Source organism: Lonchura striata, chromosome 14 (genome assembly GCF_050655825.1).
Source record: "Lonchura striata isolate lonStrDom1 chromosome 14, ASM5065582v1, whole genome shotgun sequence".
Classification (NCBI taxonomy): Eukaryota; Metazoa; Chordata; class Aves; order Passeriformes; family Estrildidae; genus Lonchura; species Lonchura striata.
The window spans coordinates 2,374,354-2,401,114 of record NC_140716.1 but is presented as its reverse complement, the minus strand read 5'-3'; the positions used below and the strand labels follow the sequence as shown (position 1 = coordinate 2,401,114).

Genomic DNA, 26,761 nt, shown 5'->3' with positions numbered 1-26,761 from the left:
TTTTATCCTTATTTAATCTTATTTAATCTTATTTTTATTTTATCTTTATTTTTGAGATTTTATTTTTATTTTATTTATTTTTATTTTTATATTTTGTTTTATTCCATTTTATTTTATCTTATTTTTATTTAATTTTAATATTTTATTTATTTTTTTAATTTTTATTTTATTGCATTTATTTTCATTTTTTTCTTTCATTTTATTTCACAATACTTTCTCTTATCTTATTTTTATTTTTCATCTTATCTCATCTTATTTTAAAATTTCATTTCATTTTATTATATTTAATTTCATTTATATCAGCTTGGCTTTACCCCAGGTGGAATCTTGTGCGTGGGTTTTGATTTTTTTTTTATTATTATTCTTTAAATCTCTTTTTAAAGCAACTCCAGCCTCCGAGCTGTTGAGACTAGAGAAGATGCCAATCACTTGGAGAGAAGACTCTGTGTGGGAGGATGTTAATCACCACATTACTGGAGATGTTTTCAGTTAGGAGGAGCTGAAAACACGAGTGCTCCAAAAGCTCCATTAATTCACTGCGTTCTGATTCCAGTGGAATTTGGAGCGGTGGGAGTTCCTGGAACAGGAGGGCGACCTGACAGAGTACCAGAATATAGTAAAAAAAATGATTTAAAGTAAATTGACTCCTAATCTATCACCTGAGTTATGTTACTGTGCCAGTTCTTAGGAGCTTCGTTCTGAATTTGGAGAAAATTTGGATAAAACGACTGCATTTTAATATATAACAAAGTTAAATCTCAGCTCTGAGTGCAAATTCAAGTCAGCCATGTAATATTTTAGAGGCTTCCTGTGACAATTCAGTTTACAATCCTGTGTCAAGCATGAGTGCCTGGAAGGGGAAACTATCACCCAGTAAACTTGAAAATTATTGGGCAATAAAGGGAACAAAAATATAAATCAGAATGGAAGCATTTGAAGTAGCTTCAAAAATGACAAGCTGGGGGATTAGTCAACTTCTGAGAGACGTGATGCAAGCAGAGACATTTAAAGGAGCTGAATGTGGCATAAACATTGTAGTTACAGATGTTTAAACCTTCAAATTACACATGGAGTTGGCAGGACTCCATTCCCTTGGTGGATCTTGCACCAGCGTGGAGGGAAGTGAACGGAAGCAAGGGAAATTTCACTTTAATTCCCTGTATCCCTCAGTGGTGATCTGAACACTGAAAAACCACGGTGCTGATTTAAAAATGGCTCGTTCAGTTGAGTTCTGTGCTGCTTCTAACTGAATTTTGGAAAGAATAAAACAGCACCAGGGTAAATCCCAGCCAGCAAAGCGAGGTTGTTGTGACCACAGCAGGGTTGGGGTGCTCCCGAGGCAGGATCAGAGGGAAGCTCCTTTCCCTGCCAGGTGTTCAGTGGAAATCACAGCCCTGTGCAGCACAACGGGGCAGGGCTGGAGCCTGCGGGGAGCAGCAGCTCGGAGCAGGATGGGGTCACTGTCACCAGGAGCAGGATGGGGTCACTGTCACCAGGAGCAGGATGGGGTCTGTGTCACCAGGAGCAGGCTCGGGGGTCTGTGTCACCAGGAGCAGGATGGGGTCACTGTCACCAGGAGCAGGATGGGGTCTGTGTCACCAGGAGCAGGCTCGGGGGTCTGTGTCACCAGGAGCAGGATGGGGTCACTGTCACCAGGAGCAGGATGGGGTCTGTGTCACCAGGAGCAGGCTCGGGGGTCTGTGTCACCAGGAGCAGGATGGGGTCTGTGTCACCAGGAGCAGGATGGGGTCACTGTCACCAGGAGCAGGCTGGGGTCACTGTCACCAGGAGCAGGATGGGGTCACTGTCACCAGGAGCAGGCTGGGGTCTCTGTCACCAGGAGCAGGATGGGGTCACTGTCACCAGGAGCAGGCTGGGGTCTCTGTCACCAGGAGCAGGATGGGGTCACTGTCACCAGGAGCAGGCTGGGGTCACTGTCACCAGGAGCAGGATGGGGTCACTGTCACCAGGAGCAGGATGGGGTCACTGTCACCAGGAGCAGGCTGGGGTCTCTGTCACCAGGAGCAGGATGGGGTCACTGTCACCAGGAGCAGGCTGGGGTCACTGTCACCAGGAGCAGGATGGGGTCACTGTCACCAGGAGCAGGATGGGGTCACTGTCACCAGGAGCAGGATGGGGTCTCTGTCACCAGGAGCAGGATGGGGTCTCTGTCACCAGGAGCAGGCTGGGGTCTCTGTCACCAGGAGCAGGATGGGGTCTGTGTCACCAGGAGCAGGCTGGGGTCACTGTCACCAGGAGCAGGATGGGGTCACTGTCACCAGGAGCAGGATGGGGTCACTGTCACCAGGAGCAGGATGGGGTCTCTGTCACCAGGAGCAGGCTCTGGGGTCTGTGTCACCAGGAGCAGGATGGGGTCTCTGTCACCAGGAGCAGATGGGGGTCTCTTATCACCAGTGTCCATTTCCTTTGCAGGAGGAGCGCCTCAGACGCGGGGACGATCTGAGATTACAGATGGCTCTGGAGGAGAGTCGCAGAGACACAATTAAAATTCCCAAAAAGAAGGAGGTAGTGCCTTTGCCTAAGAAATTCCCGGTTATGCTGCCAAAAGCTGAAATACAGTAACACAAACTTAGCTTAATACTGAGCTCTTTTATGCTTTTGGGTTTGCTTTGTTGTGTAGCTTAACGCTTCTTCCATGTGGGTTAAATTTGGAACTAGTCAATGCAGGCGTGTAAAAGGAAAAAAAAATAAAAATTAATAATAATAATAATAATAATAATTGCTTCTTCATGCTCACGTGTGTGTACTTCCAAGCCTGGTAAGGCTCTTGAGTAAAGCTCAGCTTATTCCTGCCCTCAGCACACCACCTTGTTGGACCTGATGGATGCCCTGCCCTCCTCGGCACCTGCCCCGCCCAAAACCGAGCCCTGGGGACCTCCTGCTGCTGCTGCCAACCAAACGGATCCCTGGGGAGGATCCACAGCTGCAGCCCCTGCCTCTGACCCCTGGCAATCATTTGGTAAGAGCAAACTGCCAGCAGCACTGGCATTTTCAAGGTTTGGCTTTTTAACCTTGAGCATTTCAAAATTCCTCGATGTCCAGCTTCTGTATGAGTCCATTTGCATTCATTTCACTAAATTCCTCATTTCCAAGCAGAAACCAGTGTCAGCTGCATTTTTTTTTAAGCAGTTGGGTTTCTGTGTGTGCTGTTTGAATCCTGAGGAAGAGGAGAGTGGCGCTTCTGTTGTCTTTACAGCAAAACCAATTTGTCCAACTCGTGTCTCCCTGCTGGTTGTGTCCTGTGCCATGGGTTCAGACTATTCCCAGAATTAAATGTGATATATAGGCAGGGTGCTGAGCTTAGTAAAGCCATCACTGTGAATTATCATGTCCTTAGTTGCTCCTGGAGAATTGTGATGTGCTTGTGTATGGTCAGAACCAAAATGATTAAATTAACTTAAATGAAGATTTTTATAGCAGACAAAAGCATGCAGGTTGCCATTTAAAATTTTTAGTGTTCCATAGGCTTTCAGTGCTAAATCCATGGAATATTTCTGAAGGGAAAGGTGCAGTGTTTCACATTTTAAAGACCAATGAAGCCAAATTTTTGTGTGTTGTTTTTTTTTTTTTTTCTCTCTGTGTGTTTTGCTGCCTGTATGGTGGGCTGATGTCTGGGTCAGCCACAGCCTGTCCAAGGAATTACTCCTTTGAAAGACAGTGGATGGTTTCTCACAGTGTAACACTTGGAACTGGATCTATTTTTTTGTTGGAATTTTTGACTTTTTTAAAGGGCAAGTGAGCTTCTGTGCAAATCTTGATGAAGTTTTCCATGAAGATTGACAGCTTTGTTCTGTCAGTTCTGCTTCGGGCTGGTGATTCTACAACCTCTGCTCTGAAATGCTTCCAAGTCATTTGTAATCCACACACCACCATCAGATTCCTGATGAAAAATTGGAAGTTTAATAATGAAATGCCTTGTTTGGGGATTTTTTCCCCTGCTCATGATGGCATTAAGGGCACCTGCAAAGCTCCTGGGCCAACTGCCAGGTCATCATTCTAAGCATCACCTGCTTTTATTTGGTGATAGGAACTGAGAAAAAGCCCAGATTTTGGGCCCTGAGGCCATTCAGTTTATTTTTCCATGGCTACAAGCAACCAAAATCCACTTTCCTCAAATCTCCAGCCTGATGTGTCACCCTCTGACAGGATTTTCCTTGTACCAGTTCCAGCCACAGCATTTCCTCAGTGCTTCCCAGCATTCCAACCTGCTGGATTCTCCCAGGGATAGTCTCAAAGATGCAAGTTTATGAATTTGCTGGTAAAAAAAAATGACTCATGAAGCTGCATTTCCCAAATCCTGCCAGTGCTGTGGTGTTCCAGGGGAGCTGATGGAAGCCCTGGGAAGGGATTTTCCCGAGCACTCTCATTTTGAGTGCTCCTTTTAGGGAAGAAAGGACATTTTGGGAAGCTGCTGGTGATGGGAAATGCTGTCATTAGTGTGGCACTGCTCCTAACTCAGCACTGGGGGCAGATAAAGGAAATGGGAGTACTGGTGTGGGAATCATGGGGCTTCCTTGGAGAGTTTTGGCATTTCCTGCTCCAGAGCTGTGCCTGCTGATGAAACAAAACCCAAAATTCCAGCTGGAATTTGTGCCACTGTGTGCAACATTCCTGTTTTACAGGAATATTGGGATGCCAGGGGAGTTGAATGGAGTTTTAAAAGCTAAAATAATTTTCAGTTGTAATTTGAAACCTGCAGGATATTGAAGGTAAGAGTTGTTACGTGTGGGTGATTCTGTCCTGCTCTCCTGGGCTATAAAATCCTCATTTGGGAATTAAACCTTTGATGATTGAATTTGTAGGAATGAAGAGTTGTCAGCACCTTCAGTAAAAATGAGAACCCTGAACATACAGGCATTGGATTAAAAATAATAAAGGGCTATCAGTGGGCAGCTTAGATGTGTGTCAGGAGTGCTTAGAAATGGGAATAAAAAAGCATAGCTGGCTCAGGGGAGCTGATTATATTTTTATAAAACAGCAGTGTGGTTGAAAGAGTTGGAAAACATTCCCTCTGAATCTTACAGATTCCTTTGTCCAAGGGTTAATGTTGTGTATCTCACACCTTTTACCTTTGGGCTTTTTATAAACTCACTTTCCCCTGAGCACATAAGTAGAGCCTGTGATTTAGGTCAGCTCCAGCCAGGGACTGTCACTTGTGGTGGCAATGTCAGGAACAAAGGCAAGTTTATTTTCTTGTTGGAACAGCAGTTATTTGTATCCAGGTTGAGAGAGGGGAGTTAGTTATTCCTCTGCCTTGCCCAGAATGTCCTGGTGCTGTTGTTGGTCAGCGTGACAAATGCTGGGAGTGGCTGTGCAGAGCTGCTGCTCCCATTAATGCTCGGTGTTAATTGGGAGGAAAGGCTCCTGGGAGGGGTCAGTCTCCAAGGAAAGCTTTCTGAAGGAAGCTGCACTGACTTCTCTTCCTGCTGATTCTTCTTGCAGGTGCCAAACCAGCTGCTTCTGTTGACCCTTGGGCAGCACCAGCAGGATCCACAGCTCAGCCTCTGGCCAAAAATGTGGATCCTTGGGCTCCTGCTCAGCCATCTTCTACTGCAGCAAAATCTTCTGTGGATCCTTGGGGATCAGCACCTGCAAACAAACCCCTCTCTACTTCTGGTGAGCAATGTTCTCATCCCATATCCACCTTATTTGAGTAATGAGGAGAAGTCCAAATGGTTTTCTTGCACTTTGTGGTTCAAAGAAGCTGGACAATTGGCAGAATTGGTCTTCACAATAAAAGGGACTTGTAATAACCAGCAGGAAAAAGAAATGTAAATGTAATTATTCGTCTTACAGCTCTGAATTAGTGGTGCTGCTTCGTGCTCCTCCTGGTATTTGTGGCTGCCTGCTGAGCACTTGGGACTGCTGCTGCTCTTGGGTTTTATCTTTAATTAGATAAGGACTTCATTTCTGGCAATGACTGATACTCTAATTTCACCTTTCCTCATGATAAATAGCTCTGCAGATGGGTGCCTCTGCAGATGTAGATTGACAGGTTGAGCAGCTCGGAGGAGACTTTTAGAGGTGCAAATGAAGGTTTGTTCCTTCAGACTGAGGGTGTGATACCCTCCCTGAGCCCTGGTAAAGATGCAGAAGGTGCTGCTGTCATTGTCTGTTCATGCTTTGTAACTAATACAACCTTGGTGAGTGTTAATACCTGGCATTTTCATATTGGCACCGTGGCTAAAAGCATCCAAAGTGCATTTTCTGCTCAGCATTCATCCCTGTACACAACAGACAAAGGAATCTGAATGCTGCAAAAAGTTCTCTAAGCAGCTTTTCCCTGGGCAAAGGGCAATAACTGGAGCATTGTGAAATGAGCATTTAGTTATGGTGGCTCTTTGTTCTTGATAAATATTGGTTTTATATTCAATTTTCACTCCTCTTGGGGTTTGTCATCTTGAGCTCTTCTTTCTTGAAATGTGTTAAAAGGTTGAAGGTTAAAAGTAAACTAAGAAAACATTTCAGCTAATTAAAAGTACCCACACAAACCTTAAAGCTGTTCAGGAGTGTGATTGCTGATCATGTAGGTGATGTTTTGTGCCTCCAGTCTGAGGTAAGAGTGTGTCCACCTTTGGAAATGGTGATGTTTCCTTGATTGCAAACTCTGGGTGAGTGCTGGTGCTTCAGCTGGTGCTTTGCCATCTCCACAACCTTTGCTCTGGCATTCCTCCTCCTTTCCACTTGGGAAACAGAAATTAAATCATCACTGGTGGTGTTTTCCTTGAGGGCTAATTAACACTTGATGGCAGAGGCTGTAAATCCATTTCTGTTCTCTCCTTCCACAGCAAGATCTGCTTGCCTCTAATGCAGACACTCAATCAAGCAAACCCCAGCATGCTCAGGTGTGCCCTGCACTGATCCAAAAGCAAACTGCTCTGATGTAGTTGTTCCATGCTGCCAGAAAGGACAATTCTGTGACATTTTCCTTCTCCCAGCTCAGAGTAGGAGCACTCCCAGCTGCTGCCCTGGAACCCGTGGTGGCTTCTTGGTGACAGGAATGGGTTAGGAATTGCTTCCAGGCAGATCAGCTGTGTGATGCAACCCAAGATGTGTTAATGACAGGGCTGTCTTGTTGTTTTGAACAGGAAGTACATCTTTTGACCTCTTCAGTAATTTGAATGGTACAGTTAAAGATGATTTTTCTGAATTTGACACACTTCGAACTTCCAAAAAGCCAGGTACGATTCAAATTCTTAGCATGTGGACAGGTTGGGTGACAGTCACGGCAACAAATGTCTCTGACCTTAAATTTTACTGATCAAAAAAATCAGTTTTCACAAAGGGAAGGAAGTGATGATGCAGCAGTAACAGCTCCTTGTTCACATTTTGGCCTGTGCATGAACTCGTGGGGAATGGGCCTTTTGTAATTCGTGGAATTGCACCCTGTGACCTTGTGCTGCATTGACCCAGAAATTTGTTGGACTTCCTAATTCCCAACGTCCAGCATGTTTGGAGCAGGGCTTATGCTCAGAGACTCAACCAGAACCATGCTGACTGAATCTTTCAAATGTGTAAATTCCAGCAGGAAGATGAGAAAGTACCTTCTATGAATACTCTTAATTTATTTTTCCTCTGGTCAATGGTCGGTAAATCAAACTGCCAGACCCTGTCAGTGCTGTGGTACCTTTGCTCTCAGGATGGTTCTGCCTGAAGCACAGCTGGGCTTTTTGAGAAGGAAGCCCTGGCTGGAATCCAGCTAGGAAGGGCACAGCAGTGGTGTAGGGCCAGGGCACAAGCCAAGGCTGTGGAGTATCTGTTCCTTGGAGCCTGTGAGTCCCACCTGGAGCAGCAAAGCTGTGGGAATTCCATCAGTAGAGCGCTGCAACTCTGACTGTAGCTTCTTCATGCTCTGCTAAAGGACGTTGACCTGCTTGCATGCTGAGAGGGTGTAACAGCCTGAAACACTGAGCCCTGACTAACACAAACTTAGCATAAAGCATCTCTGCTCTCACACGCCGCTGGCTTCTCTCTGCCCAGCTCTGTGCATTAACCAGGAGTTCTCTCTGTCCCTTTGTGTTGTTGCAGCTGAATCAGGTTCCACTCTGCCCTCTCAGCACAGTGGTACCACGAGTCCTGATCTCTTTGAGTCCCAGCACTCGAGTGGGACAGCAGGCAAACAGAGCACGGCCCGGAAAACCCCGGAGTCCTTCCTGGGCCCCAACGCTGCCCTGGTGAACCTGGATTCTCTGGTGTCTAAGCCACCACAACCTGTTACTTCTCTGAACCCATTCTTGGCACCAGGTTGGTTTCTGCACAGTCCTCCACGTTTCTGTTTGAGCTTTCCCTTCCTGAAGGAGAACTCTGCACAGCTCGGTGCTGGTGGGGTTAAAGATGGGTGATCTGGGCTTGGTTTTGTTGGTTACTTCAGCCAGCAGATCGTGAGCAAGAGCAGGATGGTCTCGGGGAGGTGTCCTGGGCTCAGCCAGCACAGTGACAGTCCCTGAAAACACAAAGCCTCTGCTCCTGGTCTGCAGCTGAACTTCATTCCAGCAGTTCCCCTCACTCAGAATTATCTGTGTTAGAAGGTTTGGGCTTGCTAAAAATGGTTGAACTTCAGCTGCATTTTGTCAAAACAGGTAAGATTGCCTTGGGAAGGTAACAGGTAGGAGTTTCCTGTGGAAGAAGGTTGGATTTCCCTTTTCCTGGAGCTGCAGCAGGCACAGGAGGTCTCTGACTGCAGCCTGAGGTTCCTGAGAGCAAACTCTGCAGGGTAATTCAGTGAGCTGCTGGTTAGTCTGTCTTAGGCCGGCACAGTGAGCCAGTTTTGATCTGAAAACACATTCTCAGTGTATTGTGGAAAAAAATTGGCTGTTGTAGTTCTCCTGCAAGCTGAGCCTGTTAGAAGTGAGCCTTTGCTTGGAGCAGACTGAAATGGTGACACCAAACATGTGGCAGATGTGTATTTTAAAAGCTGAATTTGCACTGATATTTTCCTGTGTTGCTCATAGGGTGAAACTTGGAAATGCTCTTTCAGTATTTATTTTCATCACTCTCCCAATGGAAGAAAAAGTCAATTTATTAAAATCCCTGAGTAGGAAAAAAGCAGTGATTCTGAGCAGCCTTGGCAGTGAGCAGGGAGAGAGAGGAAATCTGTGTATCTGCCCTTCCCGGGTACTACAAAAAGTTTGTGAGGGGTCACTGGGCCATCCAAATAATCCTGGGCTTGTACACTAAAAGGAATTTGCAGGGCTGGCAGCAATCCAGGGAACCTCAGAGGCTGGGAAAGTTGTGCTCTGCTTTTCTGAGCACCGCTGTAATTCGGAAACAAGTTGTTTACTTTGAGAATTCTTGTCCGAGCTCGGTGCCAGCAACACGAAAATGGAGGTGGCTGCTGGGAGCTTGGAGCAAACACACAAATCACAGAATCCCAGCATGGTTTGGAAGGGACCTTAAGAAACATCCCTGCCATGAGCAGGGACAGCTTTCACTATCCCAGGCTGCTCCAAGCCCTGTCCAGCCTGGCCTTGGGCACTTCCAGGGATCCAGGGGCAGCCACAGCTTCTGTGGGACCCTCAGGGAAGGATTTCTCCCCAGTATCTGATGTGAACTCACTGTTTGCAGTAAAGGAGCACAGAATGCTTGCAAAGTAACATATAAAAAATTAAATCAGTGATGTGGATGTGGTTAGGCTTTTTGCAGGTAACCAAATTTGGAACCTGTGACTCCAGTCAGAGGTGGGAGCTGTGGGTCAGTGAAGGGGTGTGTGGCAAGCACATTTCTCTCCCTCTCAGGATTTTTCATAGAGGTGCACAGAGAGAAATGAAAGAGAAAACAATTTCTATTTCTGCTCCTTGTTTTTCCCATGTGGAATGTGTTTGGAGAATTGTTTCCCTGGGGTGATGCTTGGTTGGATTCTGGTGAGGATTGTTTGAGCCTGGTGGCCAATCCAACTGACCTGGGGCTGGGCTTTCAGAGAGGGGCACGAGTTGTGTAAGAGTCAGAGAAAGCAGTGTGTAATTTTAGCATCCTCCTTTTATATAGTATATTAATGTATAATAAAGAAATAATTCAGCCTTCTGAATGGAGTCAGACATGGTCATTCCTTCCCGTTGGGTTCGCCTGCATTGACAATAGGGGTGTTGGAGGCACTGGCTGCTTCCACCCTGTGTTCTGCTGGGGGGCAGCTGCTCCACAGGGTGTTTTGGGCGTGGGGATGCACTCGGGGAGTGTTCCTTGCCAGGTCAGCTGTTGGCAGCCCCTGGTGCTGACAGCAGTCCCTCACTGTCCCTCCTCTCCCCCGCAGGTGCCGCGACCGCAGCGACTCCAATCAACCCCTTCCAGGTGAACCAGCCTCAGCCTCTGACCCTGAACCAGATGAGGGCGAGTCCCGTGCTGGGCAGCAGCCCCTCCTTCAGCGCCGTGCCCCCGCTGAGCATGGAGCCAATACCTCTGTCTTCCATGGCCCCCGTGCCCGTGGGCATGGCACCGCTGCCGGCCATGGGCACCATCCGGGTGGGCCAGGGGCTGAGCATTGCAGGATCAATGCCCCAAGCTCTGCACAGTACAGGAATGCCGCCAGCAGCCTCCCAGGCTGCAAATACAACTAACCCTTTCCTCCTATAAAGACCCAATTAAAGGAACTTTTCTTTTCTTAGTGTTTCCAGGCTGAAGTCTTTCCAGCGAAACGAACGTGGCCTGTGTGGACTGAACGGTGTGTGAGAGACTTGGAAGTAGATTTGCAGTTTACAGTTATGATCTTTGAAGAGTTGTCTCTACTTACCAGTTAATCTAAATCTAGTCTTTGCTACAGATGGTACCTTACTTTGGCTTGTTGAGCATCATGTGAAATGTTCAGACTTTTCACCAAAGTTAGATTCTGCCCATTTTTGTTACTTTGTTAATCATTTCAAACACACTTTCTAGGGAGAGAACCTGCCACTGGAAAACTCCCTTGGCTATTTTGTAGATGTCAGATCATGTGCTGGATTCCTGAAGTTACTCTTCCCTGCATCTGTCACTTCCTCTGCCCGTGAGATAGACCTGAGGTTCCGAGTGCTAGTGAATGTTTTGCACATAACTACACACAGTTCTAGACTGTTGGTTCACCCATAGTCCTTACTCTTAGAAGAGACCGACCCGGAGGGCCCAGGGGGGCTTGGTTTTTATGCATTAAACATTGCAAACTCGCACTGCTTTGGTATCTCTGAGGTGTGACTGACAACAGCAAGCTTGTCTCGAAAGGAGAATAACACAAAACCCCAGACAAAACACCCAAGACCATGCTCGAGTTGTGCTGTCGTGTGCAGTGTTGAATTCCTACACTACTCTAAGGACTCCTGGAACTCTGTGAGTGGCTGCACTCGTGCTGAGTGAGTGTCCTGCTCTGTGCTTGTCCAGTACCAGCTTCGTTTGGAAGTTTTTTCATGTGTATTTTGTTTTTATTTGACTTAAAATGTGAGTTGAAAGAAAAAAAAAATGGAAAAAACAAAGAAAAGGAAAAAAAAAAAGAGAGATACAGTGGGACAACTTTGAATTCAGTTTCACCGGGGCAAGCTTTAAAACTAATTCAGGCTTAACCTTGCTATATGCAGTTACTCTTGTATACTTTTGCACATATTTTGTTTAGTACAGTTTCATATTTTGAGTTTGCAGAGTTACCTAATAGTCCTTTTTTTGCTAATTTTTATAATGTGGTTCTTATTTAACTGTCTGGTTTTGATAGATTTATCAAGTCTGGCTGAAAAATTAAGATATTGGCAAATGTCATTTTTATGGTTTTAATGCCCTCTTATTTATGGTTTTCGCTCTTTGTTTCTGTAAAGAGAGTTTAAAAGGGAAGATTAACACTAAAATATTTACCTTTAAATGAAGTATTCATAATGCAAATCAAAAACAAATCCTCGTGACTAATTATTTTTAGATGAATTGAATTTGAGCATAACATGAATTAAGACTACATTAAAAAGAAAAAACACTAAAGTCGCCTTTCCCTTGATTTGTTCCCATTTCCCAATCCCCAGACTGGACAGACTTTTAGCCTTGATGAAGATCCCAAGAGAGGCTGTTTGGTTTTATTTTCCTTGTAAAACTTGTGGAGCTGTTAAAAATCCTGATGTACAAACAGAACTTGTTTCATTTTATCCACTGATTTTTCCTGTTGGAAGGTGCACTCCCTGGGATAACTGCTTCCATGTCCAGCCTTCCCTTGGGAGCTGAACCATCCCTTTTAAATGAATGTTCATGTCTGGACTCCTCACCACGCTCAGGGGTTCTGCTGGAGCCCCAGCCCCTCCCAAAAATTCCATGGGAAGGGATTTTTCCTGCCTGCAGGGCACCTCTGAACGGACTTGGTGGCCTTTCCTTAATTTAAGAGGGGGGAAAACAGAATTTTCCACAGTTTGTTGTGGTGGAACAATTCCCTGTGGGGCTGGAGAGGGGCTGGATCCCATGGAAGGAGTGATCCCATGGAAGGAATGATCCCATGGAAGGAATGATCCCATGGAGGTAGTGGATCCCATGGAAGGAGTGATCCCATGGAAGGAGTGGATCCCATGGAAGGAGTGATCCCATGGAAGGAGTGGATACCGTGGAAGGAGTGATCCTGTGGAGGGAGTGATCTATGGAAGGAGTGATCCCATGGAGGGAATGGATCCCATGGAAGGAGTGATTGATCCCGTGGAGGGAGTGATCCTATGGAAGGAAGGAGTGGGATCCATCTCCTGGTGGGAAGCGGAGGCTGAAGGATGATCAGATTTAGGGACCAGCCCAGGCTGGAGCTGTGCAGGTCAGGGTGGCTCTGGCAGTGCATGGAGTGCTCAGTGTTCCTGTGGATGCTCCTGTGCACATGTGGGATCCTCTGGAGCTGGCAGGGAGCATTCCCAATCCTTGGTTTTATAGAGGAGGGAAGAGGGTTGCTGTCCACGCCCAGCCTGTCTTTAAAAACAAAACCAAACCCCATTCCTGTTGCCTTTCAGAGCAAAGCAAAAAGACTTTTTCAGTTGTTGGGAAGTGTAGAGCAGGAAGGGTGTGATTCTTGCAGATGGGGGGGAAGGTGCTTTTTTCCAGCTGATCTCTGACAAGATTCCTCCCAGGTTGTTTTCCCAGTTGGATTTGACCAGCACTGGAATCAAGGTCACTGGGGGTTTGTCCCTTTGTCCCCTGAGCTGCAGCGGGCTGGGGCGTTGTCTGCCCAGCCAAAATCCTGGCCACGTCCTGGGGAATTTTCTAGAGGCCAGATGAGGTTGATAAGAAATATTTAAAGTGCTGAAACAATCTGCAGTTGGAGCTGCCACTGTAAATTTGCTCTGGGAGAGAGCCCTGGCTTAATGAAGCTGTTGAATGGCAAATTGTTGCTTTTCCTCCCAAGTCACTGCCCCCAGAATTTATCCCTTTTATATTAAAACAGGCACATTTATGGCACAGCAAACCCAAAGGAGGCTCCCTGAGGAGCCACAGCCCAAATCCTGGTGCTGGAAATATTTAGGCTGAGACTAACTAAGCCCAGATCCCAGCCTGGCACAGGGCTTGTGGCAGGAGCTGAGTTTGGGAGGAGAAAGAGCTGGTTTGGTGAATGTTCTGGGCTGGGCTGTGTCCCCAGGGGTGACACAGGGGGGTCACTGTCCTGCCTGGGGACGCTCTGAAGGGTCCAGCTCATTTTGTGATGATTTTCCTCCTCTGCAGGATAATCCTCCCTCCCTCCTGACCCTCCACATTTCTGGAGGATATTTGTGTGCCCTATCACATCCCTTCTGCCCTTTTTTCTCCATTTCCCCTTCTTCTCCTTATTTTTCTCACTTTGAAAATATTCAAAGTGCTTTTTTCCCCCCTTTTTGATTTTTAAAAACATCAGTAGCCCAAAATAGCATTACTGGTCAAATTGACCAAAGAGAAAAGTGTTCAATATCTTGTTTAAAAAAAAAAAAAAGTTAACACACACACACACACACAAAAAAAAACACACACAAAAACACACACACACACTCCTTGGCATAATTTCCCCCTAAATAAGCTCAGTTATTTATTCAGTTTTATGCTCTAGAGAAACTCAGCTCTGTGGAGGGGCAGGGAAGGGAAGGCCTGGTGGGTTGTGGTGTTTACAGTTTTTGGGAGGTCCTGTAGCCAAGGCAGCTCTTGTTCCCCTTGTGCCCCTTTGCTGTTCCAGCTCGAGGTGTTCTCTATGCCTGAATATTGCACAGGTGGGGAGAAAAGAGGAGATTTCTTTTTCCCAGCAGAATCTCACACAACTCTTCCTCTCCAAGTGTTCCAACATTTCCCAAACTGCTCATAACCCTGGGAGCCAGCTGCTTTTTCTGGATTTGTGCTGACTATTGCCATTATTTACTGTATAAATAATTTATCATTTGTACTATTGTATCATAATGTCTGTATCTTTGTGTCTTTTTTTTTTTTCTCCCCCCCCCCAGCTATGTCACAGATGTGCTACTTAAAAATGCCATCAGAACAGTGGAAAGACGAGGGGTTTGGAGGTGACTGGTCAGAATTAAAATTGTATTGCTTCTATCCCAGCTGTGTTGCTTTTTCCAGGCTTCTGCGTGGTGTTTGTGCTCCCTTTGCCACCCAAGCCCTGCTCGGTGGAGCTTGGCAGGACGGGTTTGGGGTGAGCTGCTGGAAGGTTTGTGGCACGAGGATTCATCCATGACTTTTCCCAGGACGGGCTGGGAGAGAGGAGGGTTTCCATGGCTTGGCTGAGACCTCAGTGACTCAATAAAAATGCAGATTTGTTGTGCTGCAGGTGACCAAATTCCTTCTTTTAACCACGCTGCCCCTGAAGAGCCCCGTGGAGGGAGCTCGGAGCTCGCTGGAGCCTCTGGATTTGTGTCCAGGCAGGAATTTGGGGAAGGGGGCTGTGGGAGGAGGGTTGGGACAGGAGCTGGGCGCTCCTCAATTCCCATTTTTGTAGCTCAGCCTGGGCTCTGTGGCTCTGCTTCCAGCCTGGGAGCGAGCCAGGCTCTCATCCCGGCTGCCTTAATTAATGAAGGGCACTTCATTAACACCACCGGCAGGAGCTGCCTCTCCACAGCCCCTCCAGCCTCCCTGCTTCGTTTGCTGCCAATCAGGCTGATCACTAATCAATGCTCACTAATTAATGCTGGAGCTGTGGCTCTGGGGAGAAAAGTCTGCTTTGGTGTCGGCTGCCGAAGCCCCGGGAACGCTCCGGTGTCCCTGGAGGAGCCGGGGCTGCCCCGGGTCCCTGGCAGTGCCAGGGCCGGGCTGGGCAGGGCTGGGGCAGGGCAAGGTGCTGGGCTTGGCAGTGGGTGGGCTTCAGTGTCCCTCCCCACCCAAACCCTTCTGGGATTCTCTGGTTCTGCTGCTGCCTCGTGGAGCTGCGCGCTGGCAGCGGGACCCGCTCGGGAGGCTGAGGCTGGGGGCTGTGGTGGCTCAGCTCTTCGGAGGAGGTGGATTCTGGGTGGTTCTGGTGGGTTCTGGGGAGTTCTGGTGGGTTCTGGGGAGTTCTGGTGGGTTCTGGTGGATTTTGATGGGTTCTGGGGAGTTCTGGTGGGTTCTGGTGGATTTTGATGGGTTCTGGGAAGTTCTGGTGGGTTCTGGTGGATTTTGATGGGTTCTGGTTGGTTTTGATGGGTTCTGGTTGATTTTGATGGGTTCTAGTGGGTTTTGGTGGATTTTGATGGGTTCTGGTGGATTCTGGTGGGTTCTGGGGAGTTCTGGTGGGTTTTGGTGGGTTTTGATGGGTTTTGGTAGATTCTGGGCAGTTCTGGTGGGTTCTGGTGGATTTTGGTGGGTTTTGGTGGGTTCTGATGGATTCTGGTGGATTCTGATGGGTTCTGGTGGGTTCTGGTGGGTTTTGGTAGATTCTGGTGGGTTTTGGTGGATTTTGGTGGATTCTGGTGGGTTTTGGTGGATTTTGATGGGTTCAGGTGGATTTTTATGGGTTCAGGTGGATTCTGGTGGGTTCTGGTGGCTGAACTGAGCTGCCCCAGCCCGTGCTGAGCAGAGCCGTGCCCGTGGTGGAGTTTTCTGCTGAGCTTGCAGAGCTGCTCCCCCATCCCACATTTCCTTTTCCTCTTCCTCTGCAGAGGGGTGAGGAGGATTTGCCTGCCCTGCAGAGGAAGAGGCCTCTGGATAAGGATTTATCTTCTGGCTTCCCCTCGCCCACGCCGCTGCTGCGGGGACTTTGCTGAGGTTTGTGCTGGGCTGAGGGTGCAGCTCTGCCCCTTCTGCTCTTCCTGGAGCCGTGGGGACAGGGCTGAGCCCATCCTGTGCTCTGCCTCTGGCACGGCCTCCGCAACACCCTGCGAGCTGCATTTTGGGGAACCAGCAGGATTTATGCACTTCTCACGTTCAAAACTCCCGTATTTTTCAAGTTAACTGGAAAGGTCACCTTTCCCCATTTGTGAGTTGGATTTCCTGAGGACTCCTGCTTGTTTGGGAGCTCGGGACGGGGAATGGTGAAGAGCCAGCGTGGGATGTGGTGGTGGCAGTTCTGGTTTTGTTGATTGTGCCCTGTCACTGTTGAAGCTGAGGAGCTGGAAGTTCCCCTTGGTGCCAGGGAGGTTCATTGGCAGGGTCTGGTGATCCATGGGGAACTGGGAGGAGGTAAAGGAGGAATGTGGGGATTCCCTGGGGGGACACGGCCCATCCTGGGGCTGTGCAGGGACTGAGTTGCGGGACCCTCAGGGTTTTGGGAAATACCTCCCTGAGAGATTAAAGAAAATCCCACAAATGTCCCCGTGGGCAGGGACACCTCCCGCTGTCCCAGGCTGCTCCCAGCCCTGTCCAACCTGGCCTTGGACACTTCCAGGGATCCAGGGGCAGCCACAGCTGCTCTGGGCACCCAGTGCCAGGGCCTCGACCTCACAGCGAGGAATCTGTTCCCCAAATCCCATCTAGCCCTGCCCTCTGGCAGTGGGAAGCCGTTCCCCTTGTCCTGGCACTCCAGGGTCCCCAGTGTCCTCAGGCCAGCTCACATCGCTCTGCCTCAGCTGCTCCTGCCACTGGTGGAGCAAACACCTTCCCATTTCAGGTGAGGGGAAATCCATGACGCCTCAGACCACCAGGATAAAGCCGGAGCAGAGGTGGGTTTGTGTTCCCAGCTCCCTGCCCGCTGCTTCCCGACAGGAAACCTGGCTGGGACACGGCCGAGACCCTGCCCGGCAGGAATGGCATCCCGGCTCCTGCCTGTTTGACCAGGAGAGCTGCTGGGGTCAGAGCTCCACCCGAGCCAGGGGGATGTGGTGGAGCAGAGACCTGGGATTTCCCTGTGGAAAGGAGCCCCGGTGAATCCACCCCCATCCCGGTGCCTGCGGGATCCGTGCCTGCGCTGGGCTGGCCGGGCTGCAGGAGCAGAGGGAGGCCAGGATCCTCCACAGGACCCTGACCCGGCGTGGGCTGATCCCACTCATCCATTCCCAAACCCTCCCGATCCCTCCCATCCATCCCAAACCCTCCCGATCCCTCCCGTCCATCCCAAACCCTCCTCCCGATCCCACCCATCCATCCCAAATCCTCCCTATCCCACCCATCCATTCCCAAACCCTCCTCCCAATCCCACCCATCCACTCTGAACCCTCCTATCCCACCCATCCCTCCCCAGTCCTCCCGATCCCACCCACCCATCCTGATCCCTCCCGTCCATCCCAAACCCTCCTCCCGATCCCACCCTTCTACTCCGAACCCTCCTATCCCACCCATCCCTCCCCAGTCCTCCCGATCCCACCCATCCATCCCAATCCCACCCATCCATTCCAAACCCTTCTCCCAATCCCACCCATCCAATCCAAACCCTCCTGATCCCACCCATCCCTCCCCAGCCCTCCTGGAATTCTCCACAGCACCACGGCGGAACCACCTCGAGTAACGCCGGCGATGGAAAACCATCAGACACCTTCGTGTCCTTCTTCCCCTAGAACCTGTGCAAATCGGGTCTGACTCCTTCCTGAAGTGCTTTTTGTGGCCATGGAATGAAATCCGTGGATTTTCCAAGCTCCAGGGAGGCGGCTCTGCTGTGCTGTAGCAGCCCTGGAGGCCGTGGGCTGCCTGGGGTTGTGTTGGGTGATGGTGGAGGAGGTTTTTTTTTCTGATTTTTTTAATATCTTCATCAGCAAGTCTGGCACTAAATGGAGTGATGATATTCTCTGAGGTGAATTTGGGTACTTAAATATCCTGGCCTGAAAAGGGAGCCAAAAATAGACAGCTTCAGCAGTTCTGTGTGTCTGCTGCTCTTCCCTCTGAAGGACGAGGCTGGATCCCTCAGATCCTGCCGGGAATGCAGCTCGTGCTGTTCCCTCCCTCCCTCCCGGGGGCTCAGCCCTGCTTTCCATCCCGAAGGAGCCCAAAATCCAAGCCCAAAGGATGGGTTCTGAGGGATTTGTGCTGCCCTGTGCTCCCAGCCCCAGCGGGGCTGCCCTGGAGGCTGCTGGCAGCGCTGCAGCCGGGTGGGAACTGCAGGTTTGGGAGATTTTGCTTCCAAAAGTGGAGCTGGCTCCCAGGTTTGCAAATATCCACGAGTGTCTCGGAGCTTGGGGCTTGAGCTGCCCCACGTTTGCCTCAGGAAAATCGCTCAGGGATCCCCTCTGCCCCCGGGGTGGGTGTTGAGAGGGGACAGGGTGGGACCAGGGTGGCTTTTGCCCACCCTGCTGGGGGTGGCGTGGTCTGGAGAACATCCCAAGCTGGAGCTGGGGCTGCTCCAGATGTGCTGCTCAGGAGTGCCCGGACCTTGGGCTGGCTGCTGGGGGGTTCTCGGTGCCCTCGGGGGGGGCTCAGGTCTGAGGGACCCCCTGGAGATGTCCTGGGTGGCTTCTCCAGGGCCACCAGCCCATCCAGCTGCTGCTGGGGCTGCCGGCCCCAAGGGGAGAGGTCCGGGGTGGGGGTCCCAGGGTGGGGGTCCCAGTTGGGGGTCCCGGGTTGGGGTTCCTGCTGTCCCCAGTCTGGGTGTCCCAGGAACGGGGAATGCTCCACGCTGGGGGTGCCAGCCTGGCTCTACCCCTGCTCCCACCCCGCTGCCCTGTGACCCCCCAGCCCCGTGTCCCCCCGAATCTCCAGTGGCACAAACGGGAGGAAACACTACAAACCTGTCAAGAACTGGAACTAAATCCTCAATTTTCTTCAAATGTGTGGCTGCTTTGTGTTTGAGTGTTTGATTTTTTTTTCCTATTTTTTTTTTTTTTCCCAGCATTTCACAGATCTCCTGCTCCCAAGCCGACACTGCTGCTGTCAGCTCCAATCCGTCTCCTTTTCAGACGGAGATCATTCCCAGCTGGTGGAAAGCAGCCTGGCAGCCTCGGGGGGATGCTCAGCCCCCTGGCGCAGCAGCCTCGGGAGGTGTTTGCCCCCTGCTCCGGGGACAAGGGGCAGTGCCAGGGCAGCCAGCACGGAGCGACTGCCACGGAGGAACGGGAAAAACTCGGAATTCTTCATTCAGCCCCGCAGTTAATTGGTATTAATCACTTCCAGCGCTTCCCTAAAGGTTGGGAGCAGCCACGAGAGGGCAGGAGCTGCTGCTGCTGCTCGGTGGGAAAGGCGCTAAACAATTCCTAAGGATTATCCGAATTATTTTCCTTTTTCTGGAGGGTTTGATCCTCAAGCTGCTGTTCAGTCCCAGTCCTTGGCTGTTCCCTGCCCGCGTAACAGCAGGAAAACTCCCATGGAGTGAATCCAAAGCCTTTCTATTGGAAACCCAGGTGAACCCACTGGGCAGAAATGCTGATGTCTGACTCCATTCAGAAGGCTGAATTATTTTATTATAACTATGCTAAAATACATTAATATACTATCTAAAAGGAGGATACTAAAACTACAAACTACTTTCTCTGACTCTAACACAACTTGTGACCCTCTCTGAGTCCAGCCCCAGGTGGGTTGGATTGGATTGGATTGGATTGGGTTGGGTTGGGTTGGATTGGGTTGGGTTGGATTGGATTGGGTTGGATTGGGTTGGGTTGGATTGGATTGGGTTGGATTGGATTGGATTGGATTGGGTTGGGTTGGATTGGATTGGGTTGGATTGGATTGGGTTGGGTTGGATTGGATTGGGTTGGATTGGATTGGATTGGGTTGGGTTGGATTGGATTGGATTGGATTGGATTGGATTGGATTGGATGGATTGGCCACCAGGCTCAAACAATCCTCACCAGAATCTATCCAAGCATCACCCCAGGGAAACAATTCTCCAAACACATTCCACATGGGAAAAACAAGGAGCAGAAATAGAAATTGTTTTCTCTTCCATTTCTCTCTGTGAAATACCTCTATTAAAAATCCTAAAAGGGAGAGAAATGTGCTGGACACACCTTTCCAGGACAGGAGAGCTGCAGAGACCCCGAACATCTCTCTGGCCTCGGAGCCTCTCCTGTGGCAGAACTTGTTCTCCAGGAAGATTTTTCCCTGCCTGTCTGGAATTTGGAGGATAATCACCAATAAATGACACAAGCAGAGCTCCAGCTGAGAGGTGCTGCTCTTGTGGGGTTGGGAATTCCAGGGCAGGTTTGGAGGGAAGGGAGAGAATGATTAACCAGGAAAGGAGCAGGGTGTTCCAGCTGGGTGAGAGGAAATCTCCGTGAGCCCCTGGCTGCCCTGGGACCCATGGACAGAGATCACAGCCAGTGTCTCTCTACAGAGCCCCCAGAGACACTGGCTGTGATCTCTGCCCATGGAAAAGAGTTTTCAATCTTACAGCATGAATTACCAGCTCTGAGGGTTTGATATCAGTAATAATCAAGTGTGGCACGGGTGCAAAAGTAAAATTTTAGGATTCTAGATGAGGGGTCCAAAGGGACAAGCTGGAGGAAATTGGGTGTGCCTTGTCCTTTTTCTCCTTCTTCATGCCCTCCATGTCTCACTGTGGTGTTGGCATTTTTCTGTTGGTCCAGGCTGGGGACACACTGTCCAACGTAGGTGACAGATATTGGCACGTTCTTGTAAATGCAGCCCAGGGAGTTTCTGGTATTTAATGTTTGTCACATCCCACTGAGGGCAGAGCCCCACACGCTGCCCTGCAGGACAGAGCTGGGCAGGGCAGCAGAACATGTGAGAGATCAACAGAATAAACAACCTGGAAACCAGCACAGATAAATTACAACTTCTTCTTTGGCAACAGAACAGAAGGACAGAGACTTTCTACAATTTTGGGATCATCAATACCCCAAATTGGGATTCTGACACTGTCACACCTGAGGAGCAAAGGCTTCAACCAGACAAGGACAAAGGCAGCAGCAAGAACATTTCTGGGAGAGGTTTCTGAGGGATATCTGGGGCATGGGAAACTCCAAACATCTCCCCTGGGTGATGCCCTCAGGGAAACACTCACAGGGAACTCAAGGAAACTTGCCCAATCCCTGGGGAAGGTAAGTGAAGCTCTCAGATGTGCTCAAGCCACTGAGGAGCCCAAAACCACCTCAAAATCCAACAAAACCCTGAAAAAAATAGGCAAAAATCCCTAATAATGCAGGTGGCAATGTGGGATCTGCTTAGAGGGCAGCTTAAATACCTCAAGGTTCTTTAATCCTGTTTTATGGAGTTTAGGGTTTTTACTTTTCATTTTTAACCTCCCTTCCCCTCTGCTGTCAGGGGAAGCTGGCTCAGGTCCGGTTGGTGCCACGGGGGCGAAACACCCCAGAGTTCCTTTGGAACAGGAATTCAGGGGTTTGGAGCAGCAGGAGGAGGAGCTGGCTGTGAATAAATCCAGGTCTGGGCTGTGCCAGCTTTGCTGCAGTTGGAATGTGGGCAGGAACTGTGCTCCAGGGGAAACTGGGACTTCAGGCAGCAGCAGGAGGTGCAGTGTTTGCCTCCCAAGCCTTCCGAAAATATTTATCCTGCTTCCCAAACTTCTGAAAAGGAAACAAAATTCCTCAAAGTCTCCTCTGAGCCAACAGGAAATGCTTCTGACTTTGGACTGCAACGTGACTCACTTCAGAGATTACAAATGACCAAAACAACTCCATTGGAAGTGTGGAGTCAACAAAAACAAGGCAGGAGATGAAAAATTATCCCTAAAAACGTTTGGAGAAGTATTTCTAGGTCAGATAAAAGGTGCTGCTGCTCCCAGCAACGTTCCAGTGACCACTTTTATGTTTTCAGAAATTAAATTTATTCCACCCCACAGTGGATCAGAACAATCTCTGCCTGGGTGTTTTGTTGAGCTGTGTCCTGGAGGATTTGTGGCTCATCCCTGGGTGTTTTTCCTGGGATTTCTACACTTGGAGGTCTTGGTAGTTCCCTTTTAGGGAGATGGCGTTGTTCTCCTGGGATTTGCAGTCAAACACAAGAGGTTACATGCCCAAAATGAAACAGGAAAATGACTCAGCAATTAGTCACTGCATTGAAACACTTCTTTTTCTCTTCTACCTTTAAGTCGAGCAGAGCTTGGATGATTTAGGGCTTAAAAACATCCTGGCACAAACAAACCCCTTTAGCAGCAGAAAGACAAATGAATCTATTGATACAACAGAGTTTATTCAGCCTAAAAGAGCTCAGAGGGGAATGCATTTCACAGGACCATTTTGGGAAGGTGCAATAATTTCAATTCCTCATTTGCAATGCAAAAAAAAAAAAAAAAAGCCATTAAAAAGAAACTATGTTTGCAAAGTTTAACTGCAGGGAAACTAATACAGATCAAAACTTTTTGTGTCATTAATTCTACAAAAAGGTGTACAAAAGGCTGCTATAAAAATATTTTGTTACAGGCCTTACTCTGAGACAGTCTAACCCCTAAAAACACTGAATAAAATACAATATTGATCCATAAAACACTGAATGCTATCAATGACATCAATTTCCACAATACTTTAACATTACTGACAGGATTAGGCTTGGACATCATCCCAAATCCTCCGGGGTTGGTGTTTGGAATTGCACACTCCAAACTCCAAATCCTCGAGGTTGGTGTTTGGAGTTGCACACTCCAAACTCCAAATCCTCAAGGTTGGTGTTTGGAATTGCACACTCCAAACTCCAAATCCTGGAGGCTGGTGTTTGGAGTTGCACACTCCAAACTCCAAATCCTCAAGGCTGGTGTTTGGAGTTGCACACTCCAAACTCCAAATCCTGGAGGCTGGTGTTTGGAGTTGCACACTCCAAACTCCAAATCCTTGAGGTTGGTGTTTGGAGTTGCACACTCCAAACTCCAAATCCTCGAGGCTGGTGCTGTTGGGCGTTGGAGTTTCCCTGGAAGGCCCCGGGAGCTCAGGCCTGGTGCAGCCCCTGCGGTCCCTGGCCCACGTCGTAGCCCAGCTTGTGCAGGTCTTTGGTCATCACGTTGAAGGAGACGGTGACGAAGCCCTGGGAGCGCACCCGGGTCACTGGCAGGGAGGGAGGAGCCGTCACAGGAGGGTTGGGGCTCCCTGTGGAGCCCCGGCATCTGCCAGGACCCAGCTGCAGCTGCCAGGACCCAGCAGCAGCTGCCAGGACCCAACAGCTCCAGGACCCAGCAGCAGCTGCCAGGACCCAGCTGCAGCTGCCAGGACCCAGCTGCAGCTGCCAGGACCCAGCACTCACCTTCCCGGCCTTCACCCCGTGCCACCACCCTGGGGTCTGTGAACTCCGGGCGTCTCCCCGTGAACCAGCTTGGAGGAGAAAAATACAAATTATTAATGCAAAATACAAATTATTAATGAAAAATACAAATTATTGAATGCAAAATTAAAAATTATGAATGTAAAATACAAAGAATGAATGCAAAATACAAATTATTGGCTACAAAATTAAAAATTGTGAATGCAAAATACAAATGAACGAATATGAAAAACAAAACCGCGAGCACAAAATAATAAATTATGAATTCAAAATACAAAATGATGGAAGGCAAAATATAAATTATGAATACAAAATACAAATTATTGAATACAAAATACAAATTGATGAATGCAAAATACAAAATACAAATGAATGAACACAAAAACGAAAGTAAGGAATACAAAAAGCAAAACAGTGAATACAAAATAAAAAATTATGAATGCAAAGTACAAAATTATGAATACAAAATACAAAAAAAAATTATTGAATGCAAAATACAACATAATGAACGCAAAATACAAAATTATGTATACAAAATACAAATTAATGAACACAAAATACAAATTAATGAATACAAAATACAAATGATTGAATATAAAATACAAAAATAATGAATGCAAAATACGAATTAATGGATTGGGTGGCTGAGAGTGCCCAGGAGGGTTTTGTAGACTGATTCTTTTCATTGATCTGCTTCAATCAAAGGTAAATTTTGCCTTAAGGAAAAAAACTGCAACTGATTTCACACAGATTTTGTTAAATCCAGTTTTTTTTTTTCTGGGGTAAAAGAATCTTTCTGTGGCAAAGATGTTGTTGAAAAATTCTCCCTGACCACCCAGAGAACCACAGAGGCTTTGAGACCTTGAATTTCTTTAAAAAACTTGGATTGGGAATTGTTTTTCCATGGGTTTGCTCCTCCTGTGGCTGCGCTTCCAAAACAGCCCCAAGAAGATTCAGGCAGTAATTTAGTGCAGTTATTTAATTAATATGTTCATTATATTATATATTAATATCTTAATATATAATAACATATTTTACTATACACCAATGTAATACATTTATATTACTATAATATATTAATATTGTTGTTAACATGTTTATAAAAGCTTTTCAAAAGGCCCTTTCAGACACCTGAAAATGTAATTTTTACCTACAGAAAACTGGTTATGGCACAGAGCAGTCACACCTCTGCAGCACCGAGTGGCTGCACATGTTTTTGTGGCTAAGGACCGGAGAGAAATTCCCTCCTTAATGAATTAAAGTCATTAATTATTACCTCGTGAGCTGCTGCAGCCTGGAGGTGGACTCTGGGACGAACATGGCAATGGTTCTTTTGTGCCTGGAACAACGAGGAGAGCCCAGAACATCAGGGATGAATAAAAAGCAGGATTTTTATATTTCTGAAAGCACAGAATTCCTGCCACGTCAGGTCCTTTCCCTTCACACAGAAAGGATTGGTTTGCACAGGAACAGCAGAACTTCCTCCACTCCCAGTGCTGGGAATGAGAATTTATTGTGGGAGAAATTGAGATAAATACCTGGGCTTTTGAGCCAGTTGGGCTTTACAGAGTTACCAAAATTTATCTGATGATGAAAGAGCTCTGCTGGAGAATCTCTGTGAACTGACTGGACAGGGTGAGGAGATTTTTGGGAGTTTTTTTTGTTCCAGAAACAGCAGAATAACTGGAGCAGGGTGTGAGTCCTGCAGGTCAGGCTGGCAATTTATTGTGTGAGTAACACATTAAATATCTGGGCTTTTTCCAGGCCAGTTTGGGCTTTACAGGGTTACCAAAATTTATTTGATGATGAAAGAGCTCTGCTGGAGAATCTCTGTGAACTGACAGGGCAGGGTGAGGAGATTTTTGGGAGTTTTTTTTGTTCCAGAAACAGCAGAATAACTGGAGCAGGGAGTGTGTGAGCCCTGCAGGTCAGGCTGGCACCCAGCTGCCTGGCACTCACCTGCCTGGCACGAAGGGCACGTGCACAGCTCCGTAACCTCTGACAACGTCGTGGCCAAAGAAGTCCGGCCCGTAGACGCTGAGCACGATCTGAGGCCCTGCAGGGAAATGGGGGTCAGGGGGGGCTTGGCACCCACCCCGGGCCCCCCAGCACTCACAGCCAAAGGGGTTGGTGCTCTTGAAGGTGATGTCGATGGGGAAGTTCCAGACCAGCGTGGTGGGAGAGACGCTGCTCTTGGAGGTGATCTGGGAGATTCCCTCCTCCAGGCCCTGCGGGGAGCTGGGGTGAGCTGGGCTGGGCTGAGCCCGGGCTGGGCACAGGGACAGGGCTGGGCACAGGGACACAGGGACAGGGACAGGAGTGGGGACAGGGACAGGGCTGGGCACAGGGACATGGGTGGGGACAGGGACATGGGTGGGGACAGGGACACAGGGACAGGGACACGGGGTGGGGACAGTGGTGGTACCGCCGTGGGGACCCAGTCCTGGCCGTAGACAAAGGAGAACTTGCAGTAGAGGTCATCGAATCCCGGGAACTGCAGGGAGAGAGAGAGAGAGAGAGAGAGAGAGAGAGAAAAATGGGGGAATTCACTGGGATTCACTGGGAATTCATTGGGAATTTCTGGGGCCCAAGTCAGGGTGCTGAGGGCAGCCTGTGCCAGCGAGATTGGGATAGACAGGCTGGGGCAGGGGCATGGGGCTGGGATGGGTTTGGGGATGAGGCTGGGATGGGTTTGGGATGGATTTGGGGGATGGGGCTGAGATGGGTTTGGGATGGATTTGGGGGATGGGGCTGGGATGGGTTTGGGATGGATTTGGGGGACGGGGCTGGGATGGGTTTGGGGAATGCGGATGAGGCTGGGATGGGTTTGGGGCTGAGGTTGGCCTGGGTTTGGGGGATGGGGCTGGGATGGATTTGGGGAAGGAGGCTGGGATGGGTTTGGGGCTGAGGCTGGGCTGGGTTTGGGGGATGTGGATGAGGCTGGGATGGGTTTGGGGGATGTGGATGAGGCTGGGCTGGGTTTGGGGGATGGCGCTGAGGCCGGGCTGTGTTTGGGATGGATCTGGGGGCCGAGGCCGGGCTGTGTTTGGGATGGATCTGGGGGCCGAGGCCGGGCTGTGTTTGGGGTCCGGCGCCGAGGCCGGCCGTGCTCAGGGGGCTCGCACTCCCTCCCCGCTCGGGCGGACGCAGCACGGCGGCCGAGGCGGGGCCGGGGCGATGCCCGCAGCCCCCGGCGCCGCGCGGTGCGTGCCCCGCGGTGCCCGGCTGCCCGCACCTCCCCGCTCTCGATCTCGCCGCTCACGGCCAGCAGGAACACGCTGGGCGCCGCCATGCCGGCCGCGCGCTGCCC

The 26,761-nt window shown here is 49.0% G+C and overlaps 2 protein-coding genes across 6 annotated transcripts in view; one reads left to right on the top strand and one right to left on the bottom strand.

The window, feature by feature from the left end:
• EPN2 (epsin 2) overlaps positions 1-14,489 on the top strand; it is a 46,229-nt gene extending 31,740 nt beyond the window's left edge. For 2 of the 4 annotated variants that reach the window (XM_021550221.4, XM_077786902.2), the window contains 6 exons: positions 2,434-2,526; positions 2,821-2,980; positions 5,464-5,637; positions 7,110-7,202; positions 8,050-8,265; positions 10,268-14,489. In XM_021550221.4, the coding sequence (XP_021405896.3) occupies positions 2,434-2,526; positions 2,821-2,980; positions 5,464-5,637; positions 7,110-7,202; positions 8,050-8,265; positions 10,268-10,587 (1,056 nt within the window). In that variant the 3' untranslated portion in view covers positions 10,588-14,489. The remainder of the gene's footprint in view (positions 1-2,433; positions 2,527-2,820; positions 2,981-5,463; positions 5,638-7,109; positions 7,203-8,049; positions 8,266-10,267) is intronic. The other 2 variants (XM_021550236.4, XM_085592087.1) reach the window with 1 other exon arrangement.
• Positions 14,490-22,373: 7,884 nt separating this feature from the next.
• On the bottom strand, positions 22,374-26,761 carry B9D1 (B9 domain containing 1). Of its 2 annotated transcripts, XM_021550558.4 has the most exons (7): positions 26,687-26,761; positions 25,877-25,945; positions 25,568-25,679; positions 25,411-25,507; positions 24,728-24,790; positions 23,434-23,501; positions 22,374-23,237 (listed from the first exon to the last, which is right to left on the bottom strand). In XM_021550558.4, the coding sequence occupies exons 1-7, from the start codon at positions 26,741-26,743 to the stop codon at positions 23,122-23,124; spliced, it is 582 nt and encodes a 193-aa protein (XP_021406233.1). In that variant the 5' UTR covers positions 26,744-26,761; the 3' UTR covers positions 22,374-23,121. The 2 variants fall into 2 exon arrangements, with proteins under 2 accessions (XP_021406233.1, XP_085448212.1); XM_085592086.1 differs by having other exon boundaries at positions 25,411-25,679.

Coding starts and splice junctions, on each gene's coding strand:
- B9D1 (XM_085592086.1), bottom strand. CDS start 26,743: ATGGCGGCGCCCAGCGTGTTCCTGCTGGCCGTGAGCGGCGAGATCGAG. Junction 23,502..24,727: donor AGGCTGCAGCAGCTCACGAG/GTAATAATTAAT, acceptor TTCTCCTCCAAG/CTGGTTCACGGGGAGACGCC. Junction 23,238..23,433: donor ACGGGGTGAAGGCCGGGAAG/GTGAGTGCTGGG, acceptor CCTCCCTGCCAG/TGACCCGGGTGCGCTCCCAG.